We start from the raw sequence: 25,402 nt of genomic DNA, 5'->3' as shown, positions 1-25,402 counted from the left end.
CCAAAAAAACGTTGGTTTTTCGTGAAAATTCGAATTTCGACCCCTCACCCCGGGGTTGTTAAGGGGGTTGTAGGGGGTTAAGGAAGGGAAGAATTTGTTTTTGGTAGTCTTTTTTGGTTTTAGCGACCCAAAAAACATAGGAATAGACACCCTACTCCACTTTTTTTTAAACTGAAATTCCAACCCCCGGGAGCAGGTGTAAGGGGGTGGTAGCGGGAAAATGGCCGATGAAAAAAATTTTTTATTGTCATATTCGGTTTCAGCGACCCCAAAAACATGGGGATAGGGGGGTGTGACCTCTGGGTTTTGACTTTTTTTTTTGTGTGCCTGTGTTGTCAATGAAATTTCACTGATTCATAAAAACAACTCGTCCACTGAATGGAAATCGGTGAAATTTTCACTGATTCAGATTTAGAGTGTAGATCATTAGATTTAATGAATCACTCATTAGATTTAAGCGATATTGAGCATAAACAAATTTTTCTCATAAGAAACGAGAAGAAAAACGATTGAAAAACTATTATTCGTTATTAGCATTAAAATAAAAATAAAAAATAAAAAAGTGTTTCATTAAGTTTTTTAAAAATTTATTTCTGAATGTTTCTAAAACAAATCCGCGAGATTTCGTCAAAGTCTGTGGTTGGAGATATTTTTGAACAGTTAATAGCAGATTCAAACCACTGGGCCCTGGATAAAACCTTATAAGACTCATTACTCGAGTTTTTTAAAGTCGCTGAGTATGATTTTGACACAAATTTCGCAAAATTCAAAATAGTGGATGCAATTAAGAAAATTTTAGATCACAGTTCAAGATTGCTATACCAATTCGGAGATTTTCAGATGAGTCTGAAGTCAATTTAAAATATAAAAAAATTCTGTTTTGTTTTATCGTTTTTAAAAACAAAAGAATAATGCGACAACACATTTTATTTTGGCCTCAAATTGCTGATTACGAATTTGAATTCCAATTTGCAAAATTCGAAAAATTGTAGATTCTTTTAATGAGTTTAATCCTGTAACTATATCAATTGAATTTATTATTTCTTCAATTCAGAAAAAAAGACAAGTTTCAATAACGCACCAAAAAGTATCCATAGTGAAATAAATTGCTTGTAGATAAAGTTATACTGTAAAAAAGAAATCTCCACAACCACTAACTTTCAGAGAACCGCAACTAAAAGAAAAATATAATGATCCATTAAAGAAGAGAAGAGAGGAGAAGAGAGGAAGAGGCGAAAAAGGAGAAACATCAAAACTAAATATCCCTAACGAGTTTAAATTGACCTTCAATCATTCCAAAGATACCGAAACACAATACCCAGTCAGACTCCAATGAGCCAATGCACCCAATCAACAAAGCGACCCAGAGTTGAGCTCAATCAGTCCTCCCGATCGAAAGTCTTGCATCTCCTGACACGTGAACTCTGGGGGTTTGAGAGTTGCAGGGCTTCGGTCGCAATTATCGGATGAGAAACGAGTTTAAGAAAGCAGCGGTGGCAGTTCGTGAAATCGGTGGTGGTGTGTTCTCCACTGCAGGGGAGCGCAAGCGCGCGCGCCCGCGTGCACCCCTTATCGAGTTCGAGAGGAAAAGCAGCGCTGGTAGGACAGACACAGAGGGTGGCAAATATACGATACCGGGGGGAAAATAGAGAGACAGAGATAGAGAATAGGCAACGACGTACAGCTTCGAAAACGAGCACCGCAGTGTTGCTTGAGCCTTCCTCTGGATGAGCGTCTCTCGAGAACCGAAAAAATCCAGCCAGAAGTTGCTTCTTCTTATCGCGAATGGTGTTTCAAAAGTGTTCGCCCCCAAAAATGCCGGGCAATCGAACTCAACGTAAGCGATGGAGGCGCTTTATTTAAAATCCGACACAATGTGAAAATCACAATATATCATAAGTGATGTGGTTTTTGACGCTGCTTCTCGCCTTTATGGCAAGCGGCGGCTTTGCGTGTCTCGATCATTGCCAATGCTATCCGGCCGCACTAACTGTACAGGTGACATGCACCGGTAAACTTCCTACGCTGGACCATTTGCCACACACGATTCGTAAGCTCAACATTGAAAGTGCTATGGAAACGGAGGTAAGAACGTTTCTTGACAATTTTGACAATTCATCATTAGGATTAACGAGTCTCCAGGAAATTGTCCTGAGTAATTGCTCCTTGAAAAATTTGAATGTGTCGTGGAGTGGACTCGAGCAAGTGCGGGAGTTAAATTTATCACACAATATGTTCGTAGAAGTGAGTGATGTGGGAGCTAGTGAAGCTCAGTGGCTGTGCAACGTGACGGTCCTTGACCTGTCTAGCAATCAGATTAGTGACATTGGTGACGAGGAATTGAGGACATTCGGAGGATTAACGTGGTTGAGGATCAGTGACAATGGACTTTGGAATGTGAGCGATTTGGCGTTCTCGGGTTTAAGTGTTCTTGAGGTGCTCGATCTTTCGGACAATAAACTCGCGACTCTGCCGAATAATGCATTAACGCCCCTAGAGTCGTTGCAAAAGTTGGACCTCAGCGGGAACCAATTGCGAGCGTTAGGCGCCAGATGGTTCGAGACTCTGGGAAGATTGAGAGAACTAGACGTTTCGAGGAACGGTATTTCACGGGCAGCATCTGGCGTTTTACAACCATTACCGGGTTTGTCGATTCTCCGACTCTCGGAGAATCCACTTCGGGAACGGGATGTTTCACTCTTGTTGGGAACTGGTCGACGGTTGGAGACGGTGGACGCCTCGCACACGGGACTGGTTCGCGTGCCAGCGGCACTCACGAGGTCAGTGCGGGCACTCCGATTAGCCGGTAACAAGTTGACTTCGATCCGCGGTGGGGATCTCGACAGTTATCCCCTGCTGAGACTGCTGGATTTATCGGACAATCGCCTGACAGTCGTGGAGGACGATGCCCTGGGGCGACTGGAGGTCCTCGAGGTGTTGAATCTGTCGGGGAATTTTTTAGCGATCGTGCCGCACAGTTTGCCCACCAGTCTCACCCAACTGCATCTCGAGCGCAACACGATATCCATTCTCAGATTCGGTGACTTTGACGGACTGTACAATCTCCGAATTCTGAAAATCAACAACAACAGGATAGAATCGATCGAAGAGGGATCGTTTAGCCAATTACCGACACTGGAGGAGCTGAGTGTATCGAATAACCCGATTAAAGCATTACCGGCTAATACCTTCAGTGGGCTAACTAATTTGATGAGGCTTCAGTTGTCGGGTTTGGGTTCCCTCAGTCGTGAGGAGCAGAAACAAAGGGACATGGCCTTTCCGGTTCCGACCCCGGAAAGATTGACGACCCTCGACGTCTCTCGTAGTCCCGTCCTCGCCGCACAACTTCTAACCGATGACGCTGCTCTATCGGCCTGCAGGAGCTTAACGGAATTAAATTTGGCCCACATCGACATCACCACCATTCGATCGGATCTCGTTTACGACCTTCCGCAATTACGTCGACTCGGCCTAGCCGGAAACGACTGGAACTGCACCACGGAATTATACTGGCTCGGCGAATGGATCAGACAACACGGAGAATTGGATGAACCTGCTCGTTGCACTGAACCATCACATCTGATCGGTTACCATCTGTCTCAAATGCCCGATCCTCCCACCCAAACTTCAATTTCACCTCCTATCAAACCGACCGCAAATTCAACCCATATTCCCAATTTCCCCTCAACCGTAAACAATTCCAAAATACCAGTTTTAAAAAAGACAATTACAACAACAACTATATCATCAGTCGAATCTCCTTTCATCAACAATGTCACCGAAACTCCAAAAATCAATCGACAAACCAGTTATACAAAACTAAAATCAAAAAAGCAAAAATCAGGCAAAAATTACATCAACAATAATAATATAATGCAAAAGGAGAATGTGAAAATTTCCAATAAAGTTCTCGGCAAGACAAAAATATTAGAATCAGAGTCACGTACAGAGGATGAGAACAACGATCATCATGATTCGAAAAAGTATAGTCAGCTTCTCAATGGGAAAATGGGTGGCACTAAAGAAAAAGACGTGCCCTTATCAAATGACGTATCAAATACGGTCGCGCAAGAATTGAGTGGACAAGTAACGGATTCAGGTGCTCGTGTGTCCGATGCATTATCAGCGGGTGCACATCCCGGTATGCTTGTGTTAGTTGGTGCTGCTCTTGGTGCTGCAGCAGCACTCACTGTTGTTTTATCACGTCGTGCAGCACCGATTCGTCGTCGTGATCAGTATCAACGTCAGGAAAACATTGAAGTTCACTCACTCACATCAACAATTGAGAGATGGTGACCGAATTCCAATGAACGTGCTTGATGAACTTCTCTCTCTTTATTCAAGACACAGGAAAACAATTCGGATATAATGTAGAGATCAAAGGGAGTTGTTGTTTTCTGTTGTTGTTTTTTTTTCAAATTCTCAATTCTCGTCAATCACAACTCGAGTTCAATAGTAATTTTTTACAAAATAAAAAATAACGACTATCTACAAAAAATTGTGTGAATAAAAATAAAAGTTCGCCAAATTTCACAAAAACGCGATCTTTTCAACTCATAACAATCACAAATCAACGCAAATTCCAACAAACGTATATATTTATATTATATATGTAATATATATTATAAATATATTAATATATATGTATATATAAATATATATAGATAAAATAGAAATATATATGTATAACCATAATCTCTAAATTTAAATCAGTGAAATATCAAGTGCAAAATGCTTGGAGACCCAGCAATTTTAGTAGGATTCTTAATAAAATTCTACCGTTTCAATAAAAATATAAAAAATTTGTTTATTAAAACAATTAAATCAGTGACAGAAATTTAATAGTTTAGGTAATAATTTTAATCAATTTTCGGTAAAATGTGACTGCACTTAAATATAAATCTTATCGAAATTGTACTGTTGATTCATTTTAACTATTTGACAATCAAATCTGTTGTACCGATTGTTGTTTAAGTAGATTTCTATTGTATTAACAATCGGTAAATCAGATTTTATTATAAAGTAGTGGAAACAAAGCCAATGTGCAAATTGAGTTAGATTTCCAGTGAAAATCAGTAATAAAAACATTAAAACAACTTTAAAAAAAGTACAATTACTATTTAATCAAATTTAAATTTAAATCTACTTTCCGAACAATCGGTGAATCGTGTTTAATTTTTAAAGCAATAATTTTAATCGTATTTGATAAAATATGACTGAATTAAGGTGAAAATATTAATATTATTAATATATATTAGTGAATTTGCTTTATTCAGAGCTTTTAATAATCAAATTTCTTACCGATTGCTAGTAAAGTAGAGTTTTATTTTATCAACAATTTGCAAAATAAATTTAGAGTAAAAATTACATGGAAGAAAGCTTTACCTAGAACAGTGATAAATTTCTCTAGAATAACAAAAATTTTAACTGAAACAACTATTAAATCTATTATTTATTTAAATAAACAAATTTATTTTACCAGCAATTCGTAAAACATATTTGAATATCTAATTAAGAAATAATATTACATGTTTTTAGTAAAATCTGAGTATAAATCTTACTTGATTTGTACAGTTCCTTCTTTCCGGGTGTTTAATGAGCAAATCTCTTTTATCGATTGCGGATAAAATAGAGTTCTATTGTACTAAAAATCGGTAAAATAGTTTTAATTATTAAAACTATCTGAAAGTAGTTAAAGAAATTGTACAAATTCTGTGAAATTCCCATTATGAATTATTTAATTTCATGATAAAACAAATATCTAGTTTACTAACAATCGGTAAAGCGAAAAAAATCTTTGAACCACGTAACTTTATTTTACACAAATTTACAGAGGAACAAAAAACTGAGGACGCACACTATTGTTTCTAATATATTTCTATATTTCGCGAATAAAAATTATAATTTTTTGAAGTTAGACATAATAATTAATTTAATTAATTAAAAGACATAATTATTACAATTAGTACCAGTGATTTACAATAAAAAAGACTATTTTACCGATTGGTGATAAAAACAGACATCTAATTTACCAATGATCGGTAAAGCAGAAACCTCTTTTATCGGCACAAATATAAAATTACCTTTTTCAATTTAAAATTAAATTCTACTACTTTAACAACGAAATATAATAAAAGTTTCACTGATAATATTACGGATTTAAATTCAGAGAATAAATATATATATGTATATATTTATATATATAGATGTATATATATGCATGTGTGTGTATGTATGTGTATAGTGACAATAATAACGCAGCGTGACTCTGCTACGAATTTAAAAGAGTTGCGAAATTAAAGAAAAAAAAACTTTTTTCATGAACGTGTTTGTTGCGACAAGACAGTGTGTACAGGATTGCTGATCTAATTTGTGATTCTTCATTTTTTTTAGCAATTTGGTGAAAATTATAACACAATTACTTGTACAAAAAGAAAAGAAGAAAAAAATAAATTAAACACAAAAAAATCATTATTAAAGAGGCTAGATATTATCTTTCGTAAAATAACCAGTGTCAAAATACCAGTACGATAATAAATGATGTACAAAGGAACACGTGTTTCATTTTTTATGATTTTTATCGCTTTTATTATTTATATATATATACCTTATTTTTAGTCTTTAGTCTCTATGGGGAATTGAGTTACAAACCCTCCCAAGTGAAACGTGTTATATTCATAGTGTATGTAAAAAGTCATTAGTCTTCATTTTATCTTTATTATAAACATACCTTTATATTCACGCACGCGACACTTTAATTAGAGGCTTTTTATTTTAACTAATAATAATAATAATTTCTTTTTGAAATGTGGATATTATTAGAGTCTGGTAGAGTGTGAAACTTAATTAAAGAAAAAAATTTCTTTCTTACTCGATTTGTTTTCTTTTAATTATTATTTATAGTGTAGGAAAAAGTCGAAACAAAATTTCTTACTCTATAGAAAAAGCGAATAGAGTAAAATTCGTAGAAAAAAAATAATAAAAATACTGTTTGCAAAGGAAAAAAGGAATATTTGACAACTTTTACTATTTTCAGAGTAAATTTTATAAAAATAAGTAAAATTCAATCCGGGAATTTTAAAAATTTTATAGAAATTCCAAAAATTTCATTTTTTGACTTTATAAATTATAAAATTAATTAAACTTACTTTCTATTTTTTTCATATGTGGATAATATTTAGCAAAAAGAATGCCTCTTAAACTATTTGATAAAGAATTTTTATAATTTATTTTTACATTCTGATACTACGTTAAAGAAAATTTTTGTAAAAAGTAAAAAATTTTATGAGATATTTTAAAAGAATAGGGGAGAGTGGTCCTAAGTTGGCCGTGGGCCTAAGTTGGCCACCCTGCATTTCTCAGAGATGGTATACTGGACGAATCTATAATTTTGTGGTATGATATATTGATAAACCATGATATAATTTATGGACCTAATTATAATCTAAGATTCTTCTACGCATTGTGAGGACAATAATATTGTTTACGACCAAAAAAATTTAATTTTTCTTGTTTTTTCGAGAGCAGGTACAAGAGATAAATAATTAAAATTTTCTAAATGAGTGTGTGCGCTAGTTCCTTTATTTAATGTTGTAATAAGAGGTTCTGTTGATTTTTTAATTAAATTTTTTTTATTAGCGTAATAATTTGAAACTTGTAAAAATCCACAGTGGTCTTAAGTTGGCCACCTATTGTTTTTGTTTGTTTTCATTTATGTTTTATTTCTTTTTTGTGTTTTTCATCACGAGGAAGACCGTAAAAGTGTAACGTAGGAATTAAACAAAGATAAAAAGCAAAAAAAATGTTTAAAAAACATTAGAAAAGACATAGTACAAAAACGCCTATCTCCACAGCCATCCACCATTGCAAATAAATGAAATAAAATAATGCTTCATTTTCTAAACAAAAATAGTTAAATAATGCGTTTTTATTCTCCTAAATGTATCAAATTTGTAAAATTTCTGCGTAATTGAAAAGAATATGCATTTCTTCCTTAAACACAAGCGAAAAAAGTGGTGGCCAACTTAGGACCGCTATTTCCGAAATGTCCAAAATGCAGCTTTTCACTATTTATTGTATTAAGACTACAAAAGCTATTCTATAACGTTCTAAATACCACAAAATTATAGCAAAACGATCTCTAAACACTAATATATACTTGCCGAAATGATTAAATTTAATTTTGTTACTATTTTCGACCAATTTGCTTAGGCGGCCAACTTAGGACCACTCTCCCCTACTATTTTCTCCCATTTTATAGGAAATAAAAATTAAAATCAAATTTTGCTAGACAATTTTGCTTAATGTTGGGCCTGATCAATATTGTTATTTATAAATCATTTAAACTATTATATTGTCATAAAAAAAATTTTAAATCTACAAAGAAATAATTATTTTTGACCGATTTCCGACAACAAATAGAAAATCTATTTTTAACAACACGGATCTGTAGTATTATTTTTAAATTTGACAACTTTTGAAAATCTATGAAATTTTAATTAACTTTTATTTTCAACCATTTTGTAATAAATTATGCAAAATTTTCATTGATTCAAAAATTTTCGATAAATGCTGCTTTTAAGTTTACAAAATTAAAATTTCCTTTTAATCTGTCACTTGATATTGTCCACAAAAATAAATTGCGCAATAAAATTAAAAATATCAGTTCATAAAATATTTCTTTAAATAAAAGTTTATATGCATTCTTCTACTATTGTGAATAATTTTTTGTTTATTTTCTCTCTGAGATAATTTTTCGAAAATATAAATATATATTAAAAAGAAAAATTGACTTTTAAAAAATAGAAAAATGAGAAGAGAAGAATTTGAAATTACGTTTTTACTAGATTGCTGCCTTTTTTAAAAAATCCTACAATTTTCTTTTCTTTTTTTTGAGAAAAATAACAATAGTAGAAACATGCATATAATTATTCTCGAGGATTTGTACAGAATAGGTATCATGTGGGGTAAAATTTTATATTCAACTTTTTTTCAATTGCAACCGACGGATTATTAAGTTGACAATACAAACTCTTGCTCTTAAAGGGGAAAGTCCTTGAAGAAAAAAAGCATAAAAAAAAACATCTAACCACTTTTATCCCACTATTGCAGAATTCTTGCGAGATTTTGAGATACTTTAACGACTCGAGTTTGTGACAGTCGAGACGGGTAAGTGAACACATCCGGCGCGGTTTCATTTGCTAGCGCAATTTTACACTTCGCTTGATCCATGAAAGCAAGGGGAAAATATTTCTGCATAGCTTAATTTTTTTTGCCTTATTTTTTATTCTCAAACTGAAAAACAAAAATCCCTTTTCAGATGTTTTTCGATAATTGAATGGTGGAAAGTTTTTTTTCTCCTTTCGAAAATGAATGAGACGACAACTTTTCTTCGCGAGTGGGAATTGGAAATTGGTCCTTACACCTAGGTTCTATCTTATATGTCCTTTTATTTAACTACTAACTAGGCTCTAGATTTGCATTTTAGTTAGGTCCTAAAATTGTTTGTGATCCAATTCTAGCCTAATCCTAATTAGCATATCTCGTTGGTGACAATTTAAGGATTTATAATTCTGAACAAGTAATTTAATTAAGCAAGGAACAGGTTTATAATTTTTTACATATTCACAAAAAATTCTTGAATATTGAATTTAACTTGTTTATTAATCCTGAAAATAAAATATCCGCCTCTCCTGGGAATCGAACTTGGAATCTTCATTGCAAAATTATCTTTATCAGGGTTGTCACGAAAATTTAATTTTGTTTTTCCCTAAGATTTCCCTGATTTCCAGATAAAATTTTGAATTTTTTCCTGACTCTAAAGAATATTCTGTTTAACTCTAAAAATTATTATACACTCAAAAAAATATTCTATTACATTTATTTACAAACTTCTTTAATTGGAAACTTATTCGAAAACATTAATAACTTCTTTTTTAAATAAATATTTAATCCTTATTATTTTTCCATAGAAATTAAGATTTTTAAAAATTTTAAATTCAAACCTTTTGAAATTCAATAACTTATAAGAATATTGTTATGAAACATAATTATTTTAATTAATTAAATTAATATATAATTAAAGATGATGGAGCCATAAAATCATTATTTTATACCTAATTTGCCTATAGAATATTGTTACTGTAACTTCTTAAAAATTATTTTCATCATTTCAATTCAATTATTATTTTCTACAATTTAAGAAAAAAAAGACAAAAATTCTAAAAATGACATATTTTTGGTAATTTTCAAAATTTTTTAAAAATATTTGGTGGAGTTGTTTATCACTATAAAAGTAATAAATTTACAAAAGTACAGCCAAATTCCAACAAGTCATGAAAATTAGTGCGTTGAACTGACGTGGAATCCACCAATAATTGAATTCCTAAAAAGAATTTTATTATTTTTGAAAATAATTGAATTATTTCGAAGAAATTTATTAAAAAAAATTGTAAATAATTGAATTCTTATAAAATTTTTATGATTTATGAAAATAATTAAATGTTTGCGTAAAAATTTATTACAAATTTTTTTAAATGATTCAAATTTTGACAAGAATTTTATTAAAATTTTTGAAAATGATTGAGTTTCAGAGAAGAATTATAATAGGTATTTATAAAGATAATTGAAATTTTTGCTGATAATATTTAAAAAAATTTTAAATATAATTGAAATTTTGAGAAGAATTTTATTACTTTTGAAAATAATTCAAAATAATTCATATAATAATTCAAATTCTGCGATGATTTTTATTACCTATGAAAATAATTAAATTATTGGGAAGAAATTTTTAAAAAATTTGTAAATAATTGAATTCCTGTGAACTTTTTATTACATATTTATGAAAATAATTAAATGTTTGCGTAAAATTGACAAGAATTTTACTAAATTTTTGAAAATAATTGAAATTTTGCCAAGAATTTTATTAAAATATTTGAAAATAATTGAATTTTGGAGAAGAGTTTTAAATCAATATGATAGTTCTTGAGGAATGAAGTTATTTAAAAAGAAATTATTGTCAGAAATAGAAAAAATTAAAGGTTTTTTAATAGAATTCGTGGTAATTTCATAGTTTATGAGGCAAACTAAAAATTCGTAAATTTTTATAAATTTAAAAATTTAATTTTTTCCAGTACTTTTAATAAAAATCCCTAACTTTTCCATGAATTTTCTTAACTTCCCCGACCTGTGGCAATCCTGCTTCATGCACTAAAACTCTGGAAAATTTAATTTCTTCTATCAAGGTGTAAACAATTAAGAATATTTATTGCATAATTTAGAATTTTCTTCTAATAATAAGAAATTTAAGCAAATGTATAATAGATAGTATAGATATTGTAACTATTGTGTTTAAAGACAAATGAGAATTAATGTTATACATGTTTCTTATTTTTAACTTCTAATTGTTAAAAAAAATAATTAATTAAACAAATTATAAAATATTGAACATTTTTGAAATGTTTTTAATCAATTTTTGCAAGTTGATTAAAGAAATTTGACAGACTCTTAATATTATTTTCAAAGGTAAACTATACTTTTTAAAGTTACACAAATAATTATTATAAATATAGAATTTAAAAATATTATCCACTTTTCAAATTTTTTAAATGATCTTTTTCTATTAAGAATTTTTTGATTGTTAATAATTATTAATTATTAATAATTGTTAAACAATTGTTACGTATTCAAAAACCGTTCAAGTTTTAAATAAATGATGTATCGATTGCAAGTGATATCTTTTTAATTTTATCAGTAACAACCTAACAAGATAGTTGGCTTTACTAAAAAGCTTATGTTAATTTTATTAAATTTCTTCAAATTGTTCAATGTACATAGTTCGCTTTACCAACTGTTGCTTGTTATCAAAACCAAGTACAGAGTAAAATGTAAATTTAAAAAAACTCATTTTAACCATCTTAAAAAGTAACTTCAACTTCATAATTTTAATTCAAATTATTAAAAAATTAGTTAATACAACAAGAAATATTTCAATTAACGAAAAATTGTTAATTTTTTATTAAAATTCTTTTCGGTGTATTGTAGTTAAGGTCTAACTTAACGATAAGCTGGAGAAACTTCTCAATTCATGTAAGATTTATTTTTAATTTAAAAAGGGATGAACATGTTTCTCCTTATCGTGAATGACTGGGATGGTTGAATATTAAAAATAGTCGTTTATTATTTATTGGATGTTTAACATACGTTACTCTAAATACAAAAAAGCCTCTTTATTTGTATGAAAAATTTACTTATAGAAGTGAAATTACTTCAAAAGAAGTAGCACCTCTCTGTAGAACTGAAAGATATAAGAATTCTTTTGTTGTTGCTGCCGTAACATTATGGAACTCTCTTCCTTGTTCTATAAATAATGCTAAAAGTATTGGTATTTTTAGGACAAAACTTTTTAGATATTTGTTAGCTAATGATAATAAGATGTATTTCTTATTTTAATCATAGTATTTTTATGTTAAGTTTTTATATTCAATACTATTTTGAAATTGTTAGATTGTTTTCTTAAAAGTAGTGAAGTCTGTTATTATTTGAATGATTGTTTCAGTTGTATTATTAAAAATTGTTAAACTTTTTCCATTATAATTGTTTTTTCAATTTTAGAATTGTATGAATTATATTGTACTTTAATGATTGTTCTCATGCTTTTCCTGGGACAAAATAAAGAAATAATAATAGTTAGGTCCATTCTAGTATATATTAACAGGAACTTCCAAGCTAGGACCTCCTTTGGCCCAATATTGATTTTAGGAGCATATACCTTGACGATTTCTACTAAAGGATCATTTATACATACACGGCTAAAGAGAAAATGGACATTGGTTTAAAAGAAGCAGCACTCATCAATTTGTTTGATAGAAATAAAAGCCCACCGAGGGTTGTGCTTAGTCTAAAGGACAAGAGGACACACGCGTGTATTGGAAGAAGTTTCAATAGATTTCAAAGTAGAATCTATTAGTAGTGGTAGCAAGCCAGTGACACGATAGCATTGATCGTGGATGGCCTCTGAAGTACAAACTTTCTGCAAAATTTACACACACAGAGAGGGAGACTCTCTCTAGCATATAACATCTGTGTATGGCGGTTCTGTCCTATTCAACTTCCATTAATGCATCCACCAGTAACGGCCAGAGGCGACATTTTCATGGTCAAAAAGCAAAAGATCGTCTCTTTTTTCCCTCCCTCCCTCTCTCTCTCTCTCTCTCTCTCTTTATTATTTTCTTTTCTTCTTGATCATGTCTTTTATCTACCATGACCCACTTTCAGATCAACGGTTTTCCAAGATTTACATTTTTAAAGGAAACTCACTTTTCTGAGAAAACATCTTTGCATTGAAGATGTGGTAAAATGGAAGTTGGGTAAAGAATACTATAGTACACCTCTTCCCCCACATTTTCGACTCTATCTAGTTTAAGCGAAATTAGTCTTTTCAGCTTAAAATTCAATTTTCTCTTCAATGTGCATGTGACTCTTTATATATACAATATCGCCGATATAAGTGACAATGAAACTTCGCAAAAAATAATCGCATTATTCAAAATTTCAACAGTAAATAAACAGAATAAAAATATATATATTTGTACCTAAATATTTTTTTTAGAAATAAATTACTATCGTTAATCATAAATTAAAATCAAAATTTAGATCGCAATTACAGCGTTTAGTAAACGGGCAAAAGAAAACCTTTTACAGGGTTAGGATCCCTGACCCTAAAGAATATTCTGTTTCACTATAAAAATTGTTAGATACTCAAAAAAATGTTCTATTACATTTATTAAGGGGCACACCTAAAGTCGGGGACAAAAGAAAGCGACTCCGGCTTTTTTTGTTTATATCTCATTGAAAAAAAATCTCTAAACATTCTGGTAAAAAATTTATGAAAGCTTAAAGTCTTGAGAATGAAAAAAAGTATATTTCGAGACCACAAAAAATTTTTTGCTATACTTTCACCTGTTCCCCAAGCGAAACTGCTAGTAGGAAAAATTTGAAAAAATTCACAGATATTCTTTAAGGTGTGTGCAATTAATTTTTGTTTTTGTAATTAAAAAATAATAATTAATTTATTGTTTACACAGCTTTATTCAGCTTAATGGTATCTTTTAAAAAAATAGAGATAAAATGACGTTTTTAGCTTAAAATGTGCAATTTTATAGTAGGATATTATTAAAATTTTAATAAATTCGGCATAAAAAAAGCAAATCAACACATAATTAATAAACAGAACTATATTAATGTATTACTATGCCAAAAATAAAATTGAAATGTCGAGGAAAATTCAATAATAAATGAAGGAAAATTTTAACGGATATCTAAAACTAGCAAGAGCGAATTTAAAAATAAACTAAAATCATATATTTATTAAGGGAAGATAAAAAAAAGTGGGTAATAAAACGATAAATTGAAATATACGATTTTTCTTACCGTGTTTTATAACCTATATATTAATTCAGATTTAATGAAATACCACACCCCCACCACCCCTTTCCGACACCTTTTAACCCTATACACACTCGTATAATAATAATAACTTTCTTTGGAAATGTATTTTTAATCTGTCGAGATCACAGTTCACGTTGACCCCTCTGGGTTGTTTATTATCCATTTTATGAACACTTTGGACGCGTTTTACAGCTTCACGAGAACTGTCAGTCATTAAAAAGAAATTGGATCAGTGAATCTCATGTTGAGTGAGATCGACATTTGATTTTATCTTCTCTATATAGAAAAATATGCTTCAATTATTTATTCAAATAAAAATTAAGTTCAATAGGAATAATATGATTCTGATGGGAATTTTAATAAATAAATTTCTTCGAAATAAGGTTTCTTTTTTGGAGACAATAGAAATCTATTAATAAATGCTTCATTGAGGTAATATTTTAGATTCATTTAATTTTCAATTTAGCTGAAATTAATGAAATATTTTTAATGAATTATTTTTAATACAATTTTAATCGAATTCCTCGAAAAATGTAATAATTCTTAAAAAGTTTATTTAAATTTTAATTCTTTGAAAGAAATTAATTTGTTTACAAAATTTTTACAAAATTTATTTTGAAGAACTCAATTACTTTTAATACAATTTTAATTAAATTATTCGAGATAATGAAATTATTCTTTAAATTATAATAGAATGATTTTAAAAAATTCAATTATTTCCAAAAATTTTTTTTAAATTGTTCCAAGAATTCCATCATTTTTACAAACAATAAATTTTTGTACATAAATTGAATTATTTAAAAAAAATTTAATAAAAGTCGTTGCAAGAATTCAATTATTTTCCTAAATTATAGAATTCAATTATTTATAATACAATTTTAATTAAATTATTTAAAGTAATTGAATTACTTTTTTCTATTTTAATAAAATGATTCAAAAAAATTAATTAATTTACAAAAATTTTATTAAAATTCTTCGAAAGAAATGATAATTATTTTCAAAGAATTTGATAAAATTCTTTATGAGAATTAAGTTTTATGACTCAGAGTGATCGATATCTTCATTTTTATTTATGGAAAAATAATAATACTTAAATATTTATTTAAAAAAGAAGTTACTGATGATTTCGAATAATTATACAATTAAAGAAATTCGTAAATAAATGTAACAGAACATTTTTTTGAGTAAAATTCTTTCCTTTATTTTCTAACAACTCAAAAATTTTCATTTTCAATTAAAATTTGTAACTGAGAAATAGAATAATTCATAAACATTTTTTTCCTTTATTTCAATTTTTTGGTGTTTATTTTCGTTTCGACTTATTATATTAAATATCTGTGTATAGTACAATAGTTTTTAACTCAAAAATAATTTAACTTCAATGCGAAATAAAAACGAGACTACAAAAATTAAGTGTTATGTACCTGTACTAATATATGAAAAAATATGTGCAATATTGCAAAACTAATGCCAAAGTATAGGTTGTTAATGGAGTTGATTTTATACGAAAGACTTCTATATTGAAAATGACAAACGTGGGTTGTCGAAACGTCTAAAAATTAAAATGTGTACTTACACGTAGATATTACAATACATAATAAATGACTTATAAAAAACGAAACGAAAATTTCTATCAATACACAGATATTTTTTTCCTTTATTTTTAAAAAACTTTAAATTTTATTAAAACAATTGTAATTAAGAAATGGAAATGATGCAAATTATATCTCCTTATGAAAATTGAGAATTTTCTACAAAAATTTTAAGAAACGGGAATATGTAATGTTTTCTTTTCACAAAAGAAAGAATGAGTTTGTGAACAATATAGTTATTGAGAAATAACAATTAACAATTTTCTAATATTTTTTATAAAAAAAGGAGAAAAATTTGCATAATTTAGACCAGTCAAACGAAATTTGTTATAGAAAAAAGCATATAATAAAAATAAATTTTATTTATTTTCCTTAGCTAAGAATTTTATTCTAATATATACCTATAATTATACAATTGACAGAAGTACTCGATGGAGATTTGTCTAAAGTCCTTTAAAAAAATACCGATAATTTTTCTACCAGGAGAAATCTTCGCAAATATAAGAAAATCCCTGGAAATTGGAAGATTTCTTTTTTTAGAAAAAAAGCGAATATATCTGAATGGTATTAGTAATCTGGCTCAGCTAATTTAAAAAAAAAGAAAAAATTCCACTGTTCGACTATAATGGCTTTTAGCCAATAATTGATATATTGAATTGAAGCTTCGATAATAATTATAGAATCCATTTAAATGCAGGTAAAAAGACTTCTATTTCAATATGATAATTTCGTTTTTTTACCCCTTTATGAATAAGAGAAATAATTTTAATAAAACAAATTTGTTGTGTGATATCGTGTACATATGCGGGGTACAGGAAGTATAATGAAAGTAATTAGTGATTAATGAAAGGAGAGGCCGCGTAATGTAGAATGAATTAGGAAGGTTGGCTGTTGCAAGCAGGTAATTGAAATAATTGATGAAGTCCAAACTGTCCGGTTCGAATATGGATAAGCCAATGTTTTATTGCTCCCCCATGATAAAGTATAGTCACCACTCTATGTATATGTGTGTAAAGAGATACTTCAGTCTACACGAAAATGAATATTTACACTCACTTTGGAACTATTTCAGTTTCAATATTGTTTCTGTATTTCGATACCGTGAAAGGGACATTTTCAAATTGAAACATGTTATCTCTTCTATGTGTTTGCTTAGAAAATATTTATTATTTCCCTCATAATTTTATACTTTATGAAATTAGCATTTCTCTTCCTTTTGTTCAAATTATCTCTTTCACATTTGTGTGCACTGCCATTTAGACTATTCATGTTACTATAGTCATTTTAATCGTGATTTTAATATCTTTATTATTATTCTCATCATTATTGTTGTAATGATTATTGTGACATACTTTCGAGTAATGGTATATGTGGCATGTACGATACATTTAATTTTATTATGATTAATACCAATACTTTATTGATGTTTTACTTATATACTGAGTCAGATCATGTGAACTCATACAGGGTTGCTACAAAAATTTAATTTTCATTTTCCCTGACTTCATCCTAATTTCCAGACAAAATTTTCACTCTCTCCCTGACTCTAAAGAATATTCCAATTCACTCTAAAAATTATTAGATACCTACTCAAAAAAATGTTCTATTAGATTTATTTACAAATTTCTTTAATTGTAAAATTATTCAAAAACATCAATAACTTCATTTTTAAATAAATATTTAATCATTGTTATTTTTTTATAGGAATTAAGATTTTCAAATCTTTTGAAATTTAATAACTTATAATACTTAAAGATCATTTCAATTTAATGATTATTTTCTAGAATTATTTTCCATTAAAATTCTTCTTTAAATCAATTATTTTTAATAACTTTTGATAAAGTTCTTTTGAGAACTTTCAAATTCATTCGTTTACAATTCAATTTTACAAATTTTCGATTCTTCGGAAATTCTTCAATTAAATATACATTAAAAAATAAAAACTTTAAATATAATTATAAAAAATTTCGAATAAGATTTTTGAAAAAAATTAGTTCCATAGAATATTTAATTAAAAAAATGAAAAATTCAGATTTTCAAAGATTTTAATTTGAAACCTTCACAAAAATCGTCGGATTTTAATAAAAATTTTAAGAATAATTACATTTTTTCAGGGATTCGATTAAAATTGTATTAAAAATAATTGAAATTCTAGAATGAGTTTTATTCTTTATGAAAATAATTGAATTGCGAAGAATTTTATAAAAAAATTTCAAACAATTGACTTTTTTAAAAAAAATTATGCAAATTCTTTTTTTAATAATTGAATTCCAGTGAAATATTAATTATTTTAGAAAATAGTTAAATATTCGTGTAGAATTTAATCAAAATTGTTTTTAAATAATTTATTGAATTTTTTTGGGAAATTTTATTAAAATAATAAATAGGTATACAAATTATTGAAATAAGAAACATTTTTTAAAATAATTGAAATTTTGCAAAATGAATTTTATGAAATTTTTTGAAAATAATTTAATTTTATTACTCTTGAAAATAATTGAATCCTTGTAATGAATATTGTTATTTATGAAAATAATTTAATTTTGCAATGAATTTTATTACAATAAATTCCTGAAAATAATTTAATTTTGCTATTCATTTATAAAGGTAATTGAAATGTTGACGACAATTTTTTTAGATTCTTTGAAACTAATTGAATTTCTGCAAAGAATTTTTTTAATTTTAAAAATAATTGAATTCTTGTGATGAATATTGTTATTTATGAAAATATACCCTCTGAGCAAAAGGATATCCCAGGGATATCCCTGAGATATCTCGCGGGATATTAGGATATCCCAGGGACATCCCTGGGATATCTGTGACGTCTCAGAGATATCCCTGGGATATCCAAATTTCCATCCCATGGGAGACTCGCGCGGGATATCCTAATATTATCCACGCGGGATATGCTACGTGAGAAATAGTAATATGTTGAAAAATAATTAGAGCTTTAAAGAGTTGAAAAACCATTATTAAATTATAACTAGAATGAGAAAAAAATTATTTCAAAAATAAAAGATTATATTTGACTAATAACAAAGTTATTTTTTTGTGATTTAATAAACATTAGTTGAATTCAATAAAATGTCTTTTTAACGCTAAACATTTATTGTGTGTGGGTTTAAACTAATTTGGGTCAATTCATTTTGTCTATTACTGATAAATATTTATTGGTTAAAGATATTTACAAGAAACTAAAAAAAAGTGAAAGTTAAACATATTAAACAGCAACACTTATAATCACACACTGCAAAACACACGCTTCTGATCTAATGACGCGACGCCATGGTCGCCATGACACTCAACAGCTGGGAAGGTCGACGCCTGCGCGTGTAAGATTATATGAGTACATACATATAAAATTTTATTTCTTCTTGTTTAAAGGGAAAAATATACTGGATTTTCAGTAATTAATCTAGTAATTCATGCATTATTTGTTTAGAATGTACAATGTAATTAGAATAAATATTTGAATAATTTAATATATTATCTACCAATATTTGATGCAACAAATATTGAATGAAACTTTTTTGACTTTAATTTGTAAATATAATTCCACACAATCTTTTGACACTTGGAACGATCGTATTCCGTTTAATACACATGCGCTGACATATATCCCACGCAAGATATCCCAGGGATATCCCACGCGGGATACCCCACAAAAGAAAAATTTGCATATCCCGTGGATATCTCAGGGACATCCCAGGGATATCCAATGGATATCCCTGGGCTATCCAAATTTCCGTCCCGTGAGATATCCCATGGGATCTCCCTGGGATATCCAAGGGATGTCGCGGGATGGAAATGGGATATCCACGGGATATCCCATGCTGTGAGGGTAGTTAAAAAATTTATGAAAATAATTATTGAATTACTGCTAAGATTTTAATGCAAAATTTTAATACAATTGAAATTTTCGAAAAAATTTATGCAAATTCTATTTTAAATAATTGAATTCAAGTAAAATTTTTATTTTTTTGGACAATAATTTAATGTTTGTGTAGAATTTAAACAACAGTTTTGTTTAATAATTGGATTCTTTTTACAAATTTTATTATAATAGTAGAATACCTACTTATTAAAAATCATTGAATTAAGAAAAATTTTTGAATATAATTGAAATTTTGGCATAAATTTTATTAAAATTTTTGAAAATAATTGAAATTGTGACATAAATTTTATTAAAATTTTTGAAAATAATTGATTTCTTGTGATGTATATATTGTTATTTATAAAAATAATTTTGCAATAAATTTTACTAAAATTCCTGAATATAATCGAATTTCGGTGAATAATTTTGCTATTTATAAAGATAATTGAAATGTTGACAAGAATTTTTAAAAAAAATTTTAGAAATAATTGATTTTCTGAAAAGAATTTTGATATTTTTTAAGATAGTTGAATTTTTTTAAAGAATTGTGTTAAAACTTTTAAAATTGAAACTAATTTCAACAATTGAAATTAAAATTTGACAAAAAAATGCTTCATTAAATAATTTATAAATAATAACTCTATGTCAGTTCTCCAATGGAATTAAGTTATTCAAAATAAATTAGTGTGAGAAATAGAAAATTTATTTATTTTTTATTATTCTTTCAAAAACAGTATAATAGTTAAATAAAAATTTAAAAAATACTATATTTTTAATAATAACAATTTTATAAATACAATTGACATTATTTACAACTTTCTAAAGCAAGGATGATGGAAAAATTTATAGAAAAATTAACATTTACATTTACAATTGGGAAAAATAGAAAAATTTATTCACACATAATTGTCCCCTGATGAGTGTGCGACAGTTGAGAAAATTTAGACTCATAAAAATATAATAATCAGCTTAAGATTTTGTAAGACAAGCGTAAGCTGCTTCTTACATGAAGTCAAGTTCAAGTTGGAAGGAGAATTCAAACAACATTGTCAAAAGTGGATAAATGCGAGGTCTTCAGATCAGCCCTTGAGAAACCGAAGAAGTCTCTCGTAATGTTGACCCGAAGAAAGTAGGTCAAAACAACAACGGCACTGAAAATGCGAAGAGGGAATGACATGATCCACAATGCCAAAAGTCTGACGGTAGGTCCGTTTATGAAATCATAGGTCTATAAAACCCAGAAGAATAAGGAAAGTTTTTTCCCACCCTAATAAAGCACAACTAGTCCTACAGTGACCACTTTTGGTCACAATAAAGTTTTCCCTTCAAAGCGCGTTTTCCAATTTTTTTTTCCTTTTTCTCCCAGAGATAAAGTTATTATAGTAGGGGAGACAAGGGCGTAGTGGATCACTTTTCACTTTTTGTTAATTTTACACATTAAATGAAAAATTGAAGTTAATGGAAAGATACTCTAATATCTCAACTTAAATTTAAAAAAAGAAACGATTGAATATCACCCATATTATTATTTTTTTGGAGTCAGTGCAAGTTGATCAGTGACTAACTTTTTGCTTCTGAATCAGTTAAAAATAACTGAAAAATTAGATACACTTGACTAATTGAATCTTCAAAATAATTCAATTTTTTTCAAAAATATTAATAAAACTCTATGCAAGAATTAAATTACTTCAGAAATTACTACAGATTTAAAATTATAAAATAGTTAGGTACAAAAATTACAAAAAGTAATATCAAGGTTGCCACAAAAAATTAATTTTGTTTTTCCCTGACTTCCAGATCAAATTTTGACGTTTTTCCTGACCCTAAAGAATATTCTGCGATTCACCTTAAAAATTATTTGATACTCAAAAAAATGTTCTATTACATTTATTTACGAATTTCCTTAATTGTAAAATTATTCAAAAACACTGAATAAATTCATTTTTAAATAAATATTAAATTATTTTCAATTCAATTATTATTTTCTACAATTTTTAAATAAAATCCGATTGTTTACAATTCAATTTTATACTGAAATTTCGATTAGTCGTAAATTCTTCCATTAAATATATTATTAGAAAATAAAAACTTGAAATAATTTTTAAAAATTTCGATTAAGCTTTTTGAAAAAAACTAGTTCCATAGAATTTTTAATTAAAAGTATGAAAAATTCAGATTTTCAAAGATTTTAATTTGAAACCTTTACAAAATTCAATTATTTAACTGTAAATTGTAATTATTAGTAACTTCTCAAAAATTCAATTACATATTATCTAAAACTTTAACTGAAATTAATTTTTAAATAAATTTATATTAGAAAATTCAACAAAAATTCAATTATTTAAATACAAAAATAATTTATTGAATATTCAGGCTTCGAAGTCTAGTAGCAGGCCAAAAAAAGTATGAAAAAGTAGCATTTTGGAAGAAAAAAGTGTCCTCTAAATTGAAAAAAGTAGCAAAAAGTAGCATATTAAAAATGAAGTAAAATTAGTTTTTAAGTAAGAAAATTAAGTGAATATATGTTGTTGTCGAAAAAATTGAAAGAAAAAAATACTAGAATAATACTTAAAAAAGAGCTTTCATAGGAATTTGTTTTTTAATAACAGGCTTATAATTTTGAGAAGTAAAATTAACACCTTCTTTCTCCTTATTATTTTTTAAAAAACTATCAACAACTTTTTACCAGCCATCTAATTTTTAAAAATAAAACGTAAACATTTTTTAGTAATTTACTAATAACAACTTTCAAAATAGAAAAAATGGATTGTTTTTAGTCATATAAATTTTTTAAATTTAAATAATATATTATAATCACGCGTCCAATAATAAATTTAATTTACTTGGCGGGCTTTTTAAAATTCACGAAATTCACCAAAAAAAACTGAAATTCTTGAATTCTTTCAATTTTTTTAGCTTTTTGACAAAATAAGTAGCAAAAAGTAGGCTTGACCAAAAAAAGTGTCAAAAAAGTGGAAAAGTGTGTCACTTCGAAGCCTGAATATTTCGTAAAATTGAATTCTTATACATAATATTATCAACAAATTTTTAAATAATTGAATTCTTTTGACGAAGTTTAATAACATTTTTAAAAATAATTACATTTTTTCAGGGATTCGATTAAAATTGTATTAAAAACAATTGAAATTCTACAATGAGTTTTATTCTTTATGAAAATAATTGAATTGCGAAGAATTTTATAAAAAAATTTCAAACAATTGACTTTTTTAAAAAAAATTATGCAAATTCTTTTTTTAATAATTGAATTCCAGTGAAATTTTCATTATTTTAGAAAATAATTGAATATTCGTGTAAAATTTAATCAAAATTGTTTGTAAATAATTTAATTAAGAAATATTTTTGAAAATAATTGAAATTTAGCAATGAATTTTATGAAAATTTTTGAAAATAATTGAATTCTTGTAATGAATATTGTTATTTATGAAAATAATTTAATTTTGCAATGAATTTTATTAAAATTCCTGAAAATAATTTAATTTTGTTATTCATTTATAAAGGTAATTGAACTGTTGACGACAATTTTTTTATATTCTTTGAAAATAATTGAATTTCTGCAAAGAATTTTATTAATTTTGAAAATAATTGAATTCTTGTGATGAATATTGTTATTTATGAAAATAATTGAATTTTACAATGAATTTTATAAAAATTCCTAAATATAATTGAATTTCGGGGAAGAATTTTGCTATTTATAAAGATAATTAAAATTTTGGCTTGTGTTTTTTTTTTTTGAAAATAATTGAATTTTTGAAAAAAGTTTTAATATTTATTAAGATAGTTGAATTCTTTTAAAGAATTGCGTTACAATTTTTAAAATCGAAACTAATTTCAACAGAATTGAAATTAAAATTTTTTAAAGAAAAGTTTATTAAATGATTTATAAGTAATAGTTTATAAGGCAAACAAAAAGACACAAAAATTCAGAATTTTTTTATAAATTCTAAACATTTAATTTTTTTCAGTACTTTTAATAAAAATCCATGACTTTTACCTAATTTCCCTGACCAATTCTACTTTCCCTGACTGTTTCCTGAATTCCCTGATTTCCCTGATCTGTGGCAACCCTGATCAGTCAAAAAAAAATTACTGAAACATTAGTTATTTTTAACTGACAATCAATTATTTTTAACTATTTATTAGTAGAAATATTACTATTTGAATTAATAACTGACTTTTTGCTTCTAAATCAGATATTTTAAACTGATTTATATTTAAAGAGTACAGAATATATAACACATAATGTACAAAGTACATAATAACGAACGTCGAACGATTTTTTATCAGGTAAATTCACGACAAAATAACAATTAAAATGTATTATATTTTCATCTTCTTTTCATTATTAAATGCAAAAGACAAAACATATTGTAGTAAAGAATAAATTATTGAAAAATATTTTTTTATATTTTTTCTTCTTTTTTTATTGCTGAAATAAAATTCATTTTTCCACGAAGGTTGCTGTAGTATTTTTTTAAGTTCGAAATAAAATGTTTCAGGACAAGAAAAATAAAATCGAAAATATGGATGATTTCTTTTATTGAACAATATTTACTTTAGGCGTTAAAAAAATGTATCAAAAAGAAATTTCATATTTTTTTTTAAACCACACTGAGAAAACTGGATATTCAAATGTAGATATTGAAAAAATATATTGATCTTTAACATCTAAATATTAAACTTTAATATTTGATATTCAATTTATTGGCATTAGGATCCTAATGCCAATAAATTGAATATCAAATATTAAATACTAAGGATCAATATAAATATTAAATATGTCATTAAACTTTAATATCTAGATATTCAAATCAGATGCTAGATATTAACGTTTAACGCCCTTAATTTATATTTTATTTTCATTAATTTTATGAATCTTTATTTTATCTCCATTCGTCTTAAACATTTTCATTTCCAGAGATGACAGTGACTTTTTCATGTAATATTAAATTAAAAAAGGAATTTTAATTAAAATTTTTTTTTTAAATATGTGACGAGCTCCGTAGAAGGGTGCCAAAGAAGTAAAAAATTGGAGGTTATGTTTGTAATTTTTTGAAAAAAAATACACAAAAGGGATCAACTCTGAGGCGGTGTTTACATGCTTGCGTTCGAACGCTGCGTTTTGCGTTGAATAATGAGATAGAGAAAGAATGACATATACTACTGTCCTTCTTACACTCACTGCTCAACGCAAAACGCAGCGTTTGAACGCAAGCATGTAAACACAGCCTGAATGTAAATCACTGATGTTTAAGTCTTCATTATATTTAAAATTAAAATCTAATTTTCATTTTATACAAATAAACAGAAAGTTTCAATTAGGTTAAAAATAACAAAAAAATAACCTTAAAATTAGGTATAATAAGGCTTCTTAGGTAACTTTCTTCGGAGCGCGTCACATACTTTTGAATATAATTATATTCACTTACGAAATAAACTCGACAGAAATCATAAGTTGTTTGACTCACCT

General features: G+C 27.5%; 2 protein-coding genes across 2 annotated transcripts in view; one reads left to right on the top strand and one right to left on the bottom strand.

Annotated features, from left to right (window-relative positions):
- The window catches only part of LOC122504090 (protein timeless homolog), a 710,704-nt gene that overhangs the window by 522,833 nt on the left and 162,469 nt on the right, over nt 1-25,402 (bottom strand). The gene's annotated exons all lie outside the window — the stretch shown is intronic.
- Nucleotides 1,464-6,531, top strand: LOC122504091 (insulin-like growth factor-binding protein complex acid labile subunit). The gene has a single exon (XM_043614990.1). The coding sequence runs from the start codon at nt 1,903-1,905 to the stop codon at nt 4,294-4,296; it is 2,394 nt and encodes a 797-aa protein (XP_043470925.1). The 5' UTR covers nt 1,464-1,902; the 3' UTR covers nt 4,297-6,531.

This window comes from Leptopilina heterotoma, unplaced genomic scaffold (genome assembly GCF_015476425.1).
Source record: "Leptopilina heterotoma isolate Lh14 unplaced genomic scaffold, ASM1547642v1 Lhet_278, whole genome shotgun sequence".
In the NCBI taxonomy this organism is placed as follows: Eukaryota; Metazoa; Arthropoda; class Insecta; order Hymenoptera; family Figitidae; genus Leptopilina; species Leptopilina heterotoma.
Note: the sequence above shows the minus strand (reverse complement) of the source record. Positions and strands in the feature narration are given on the sequence as shown.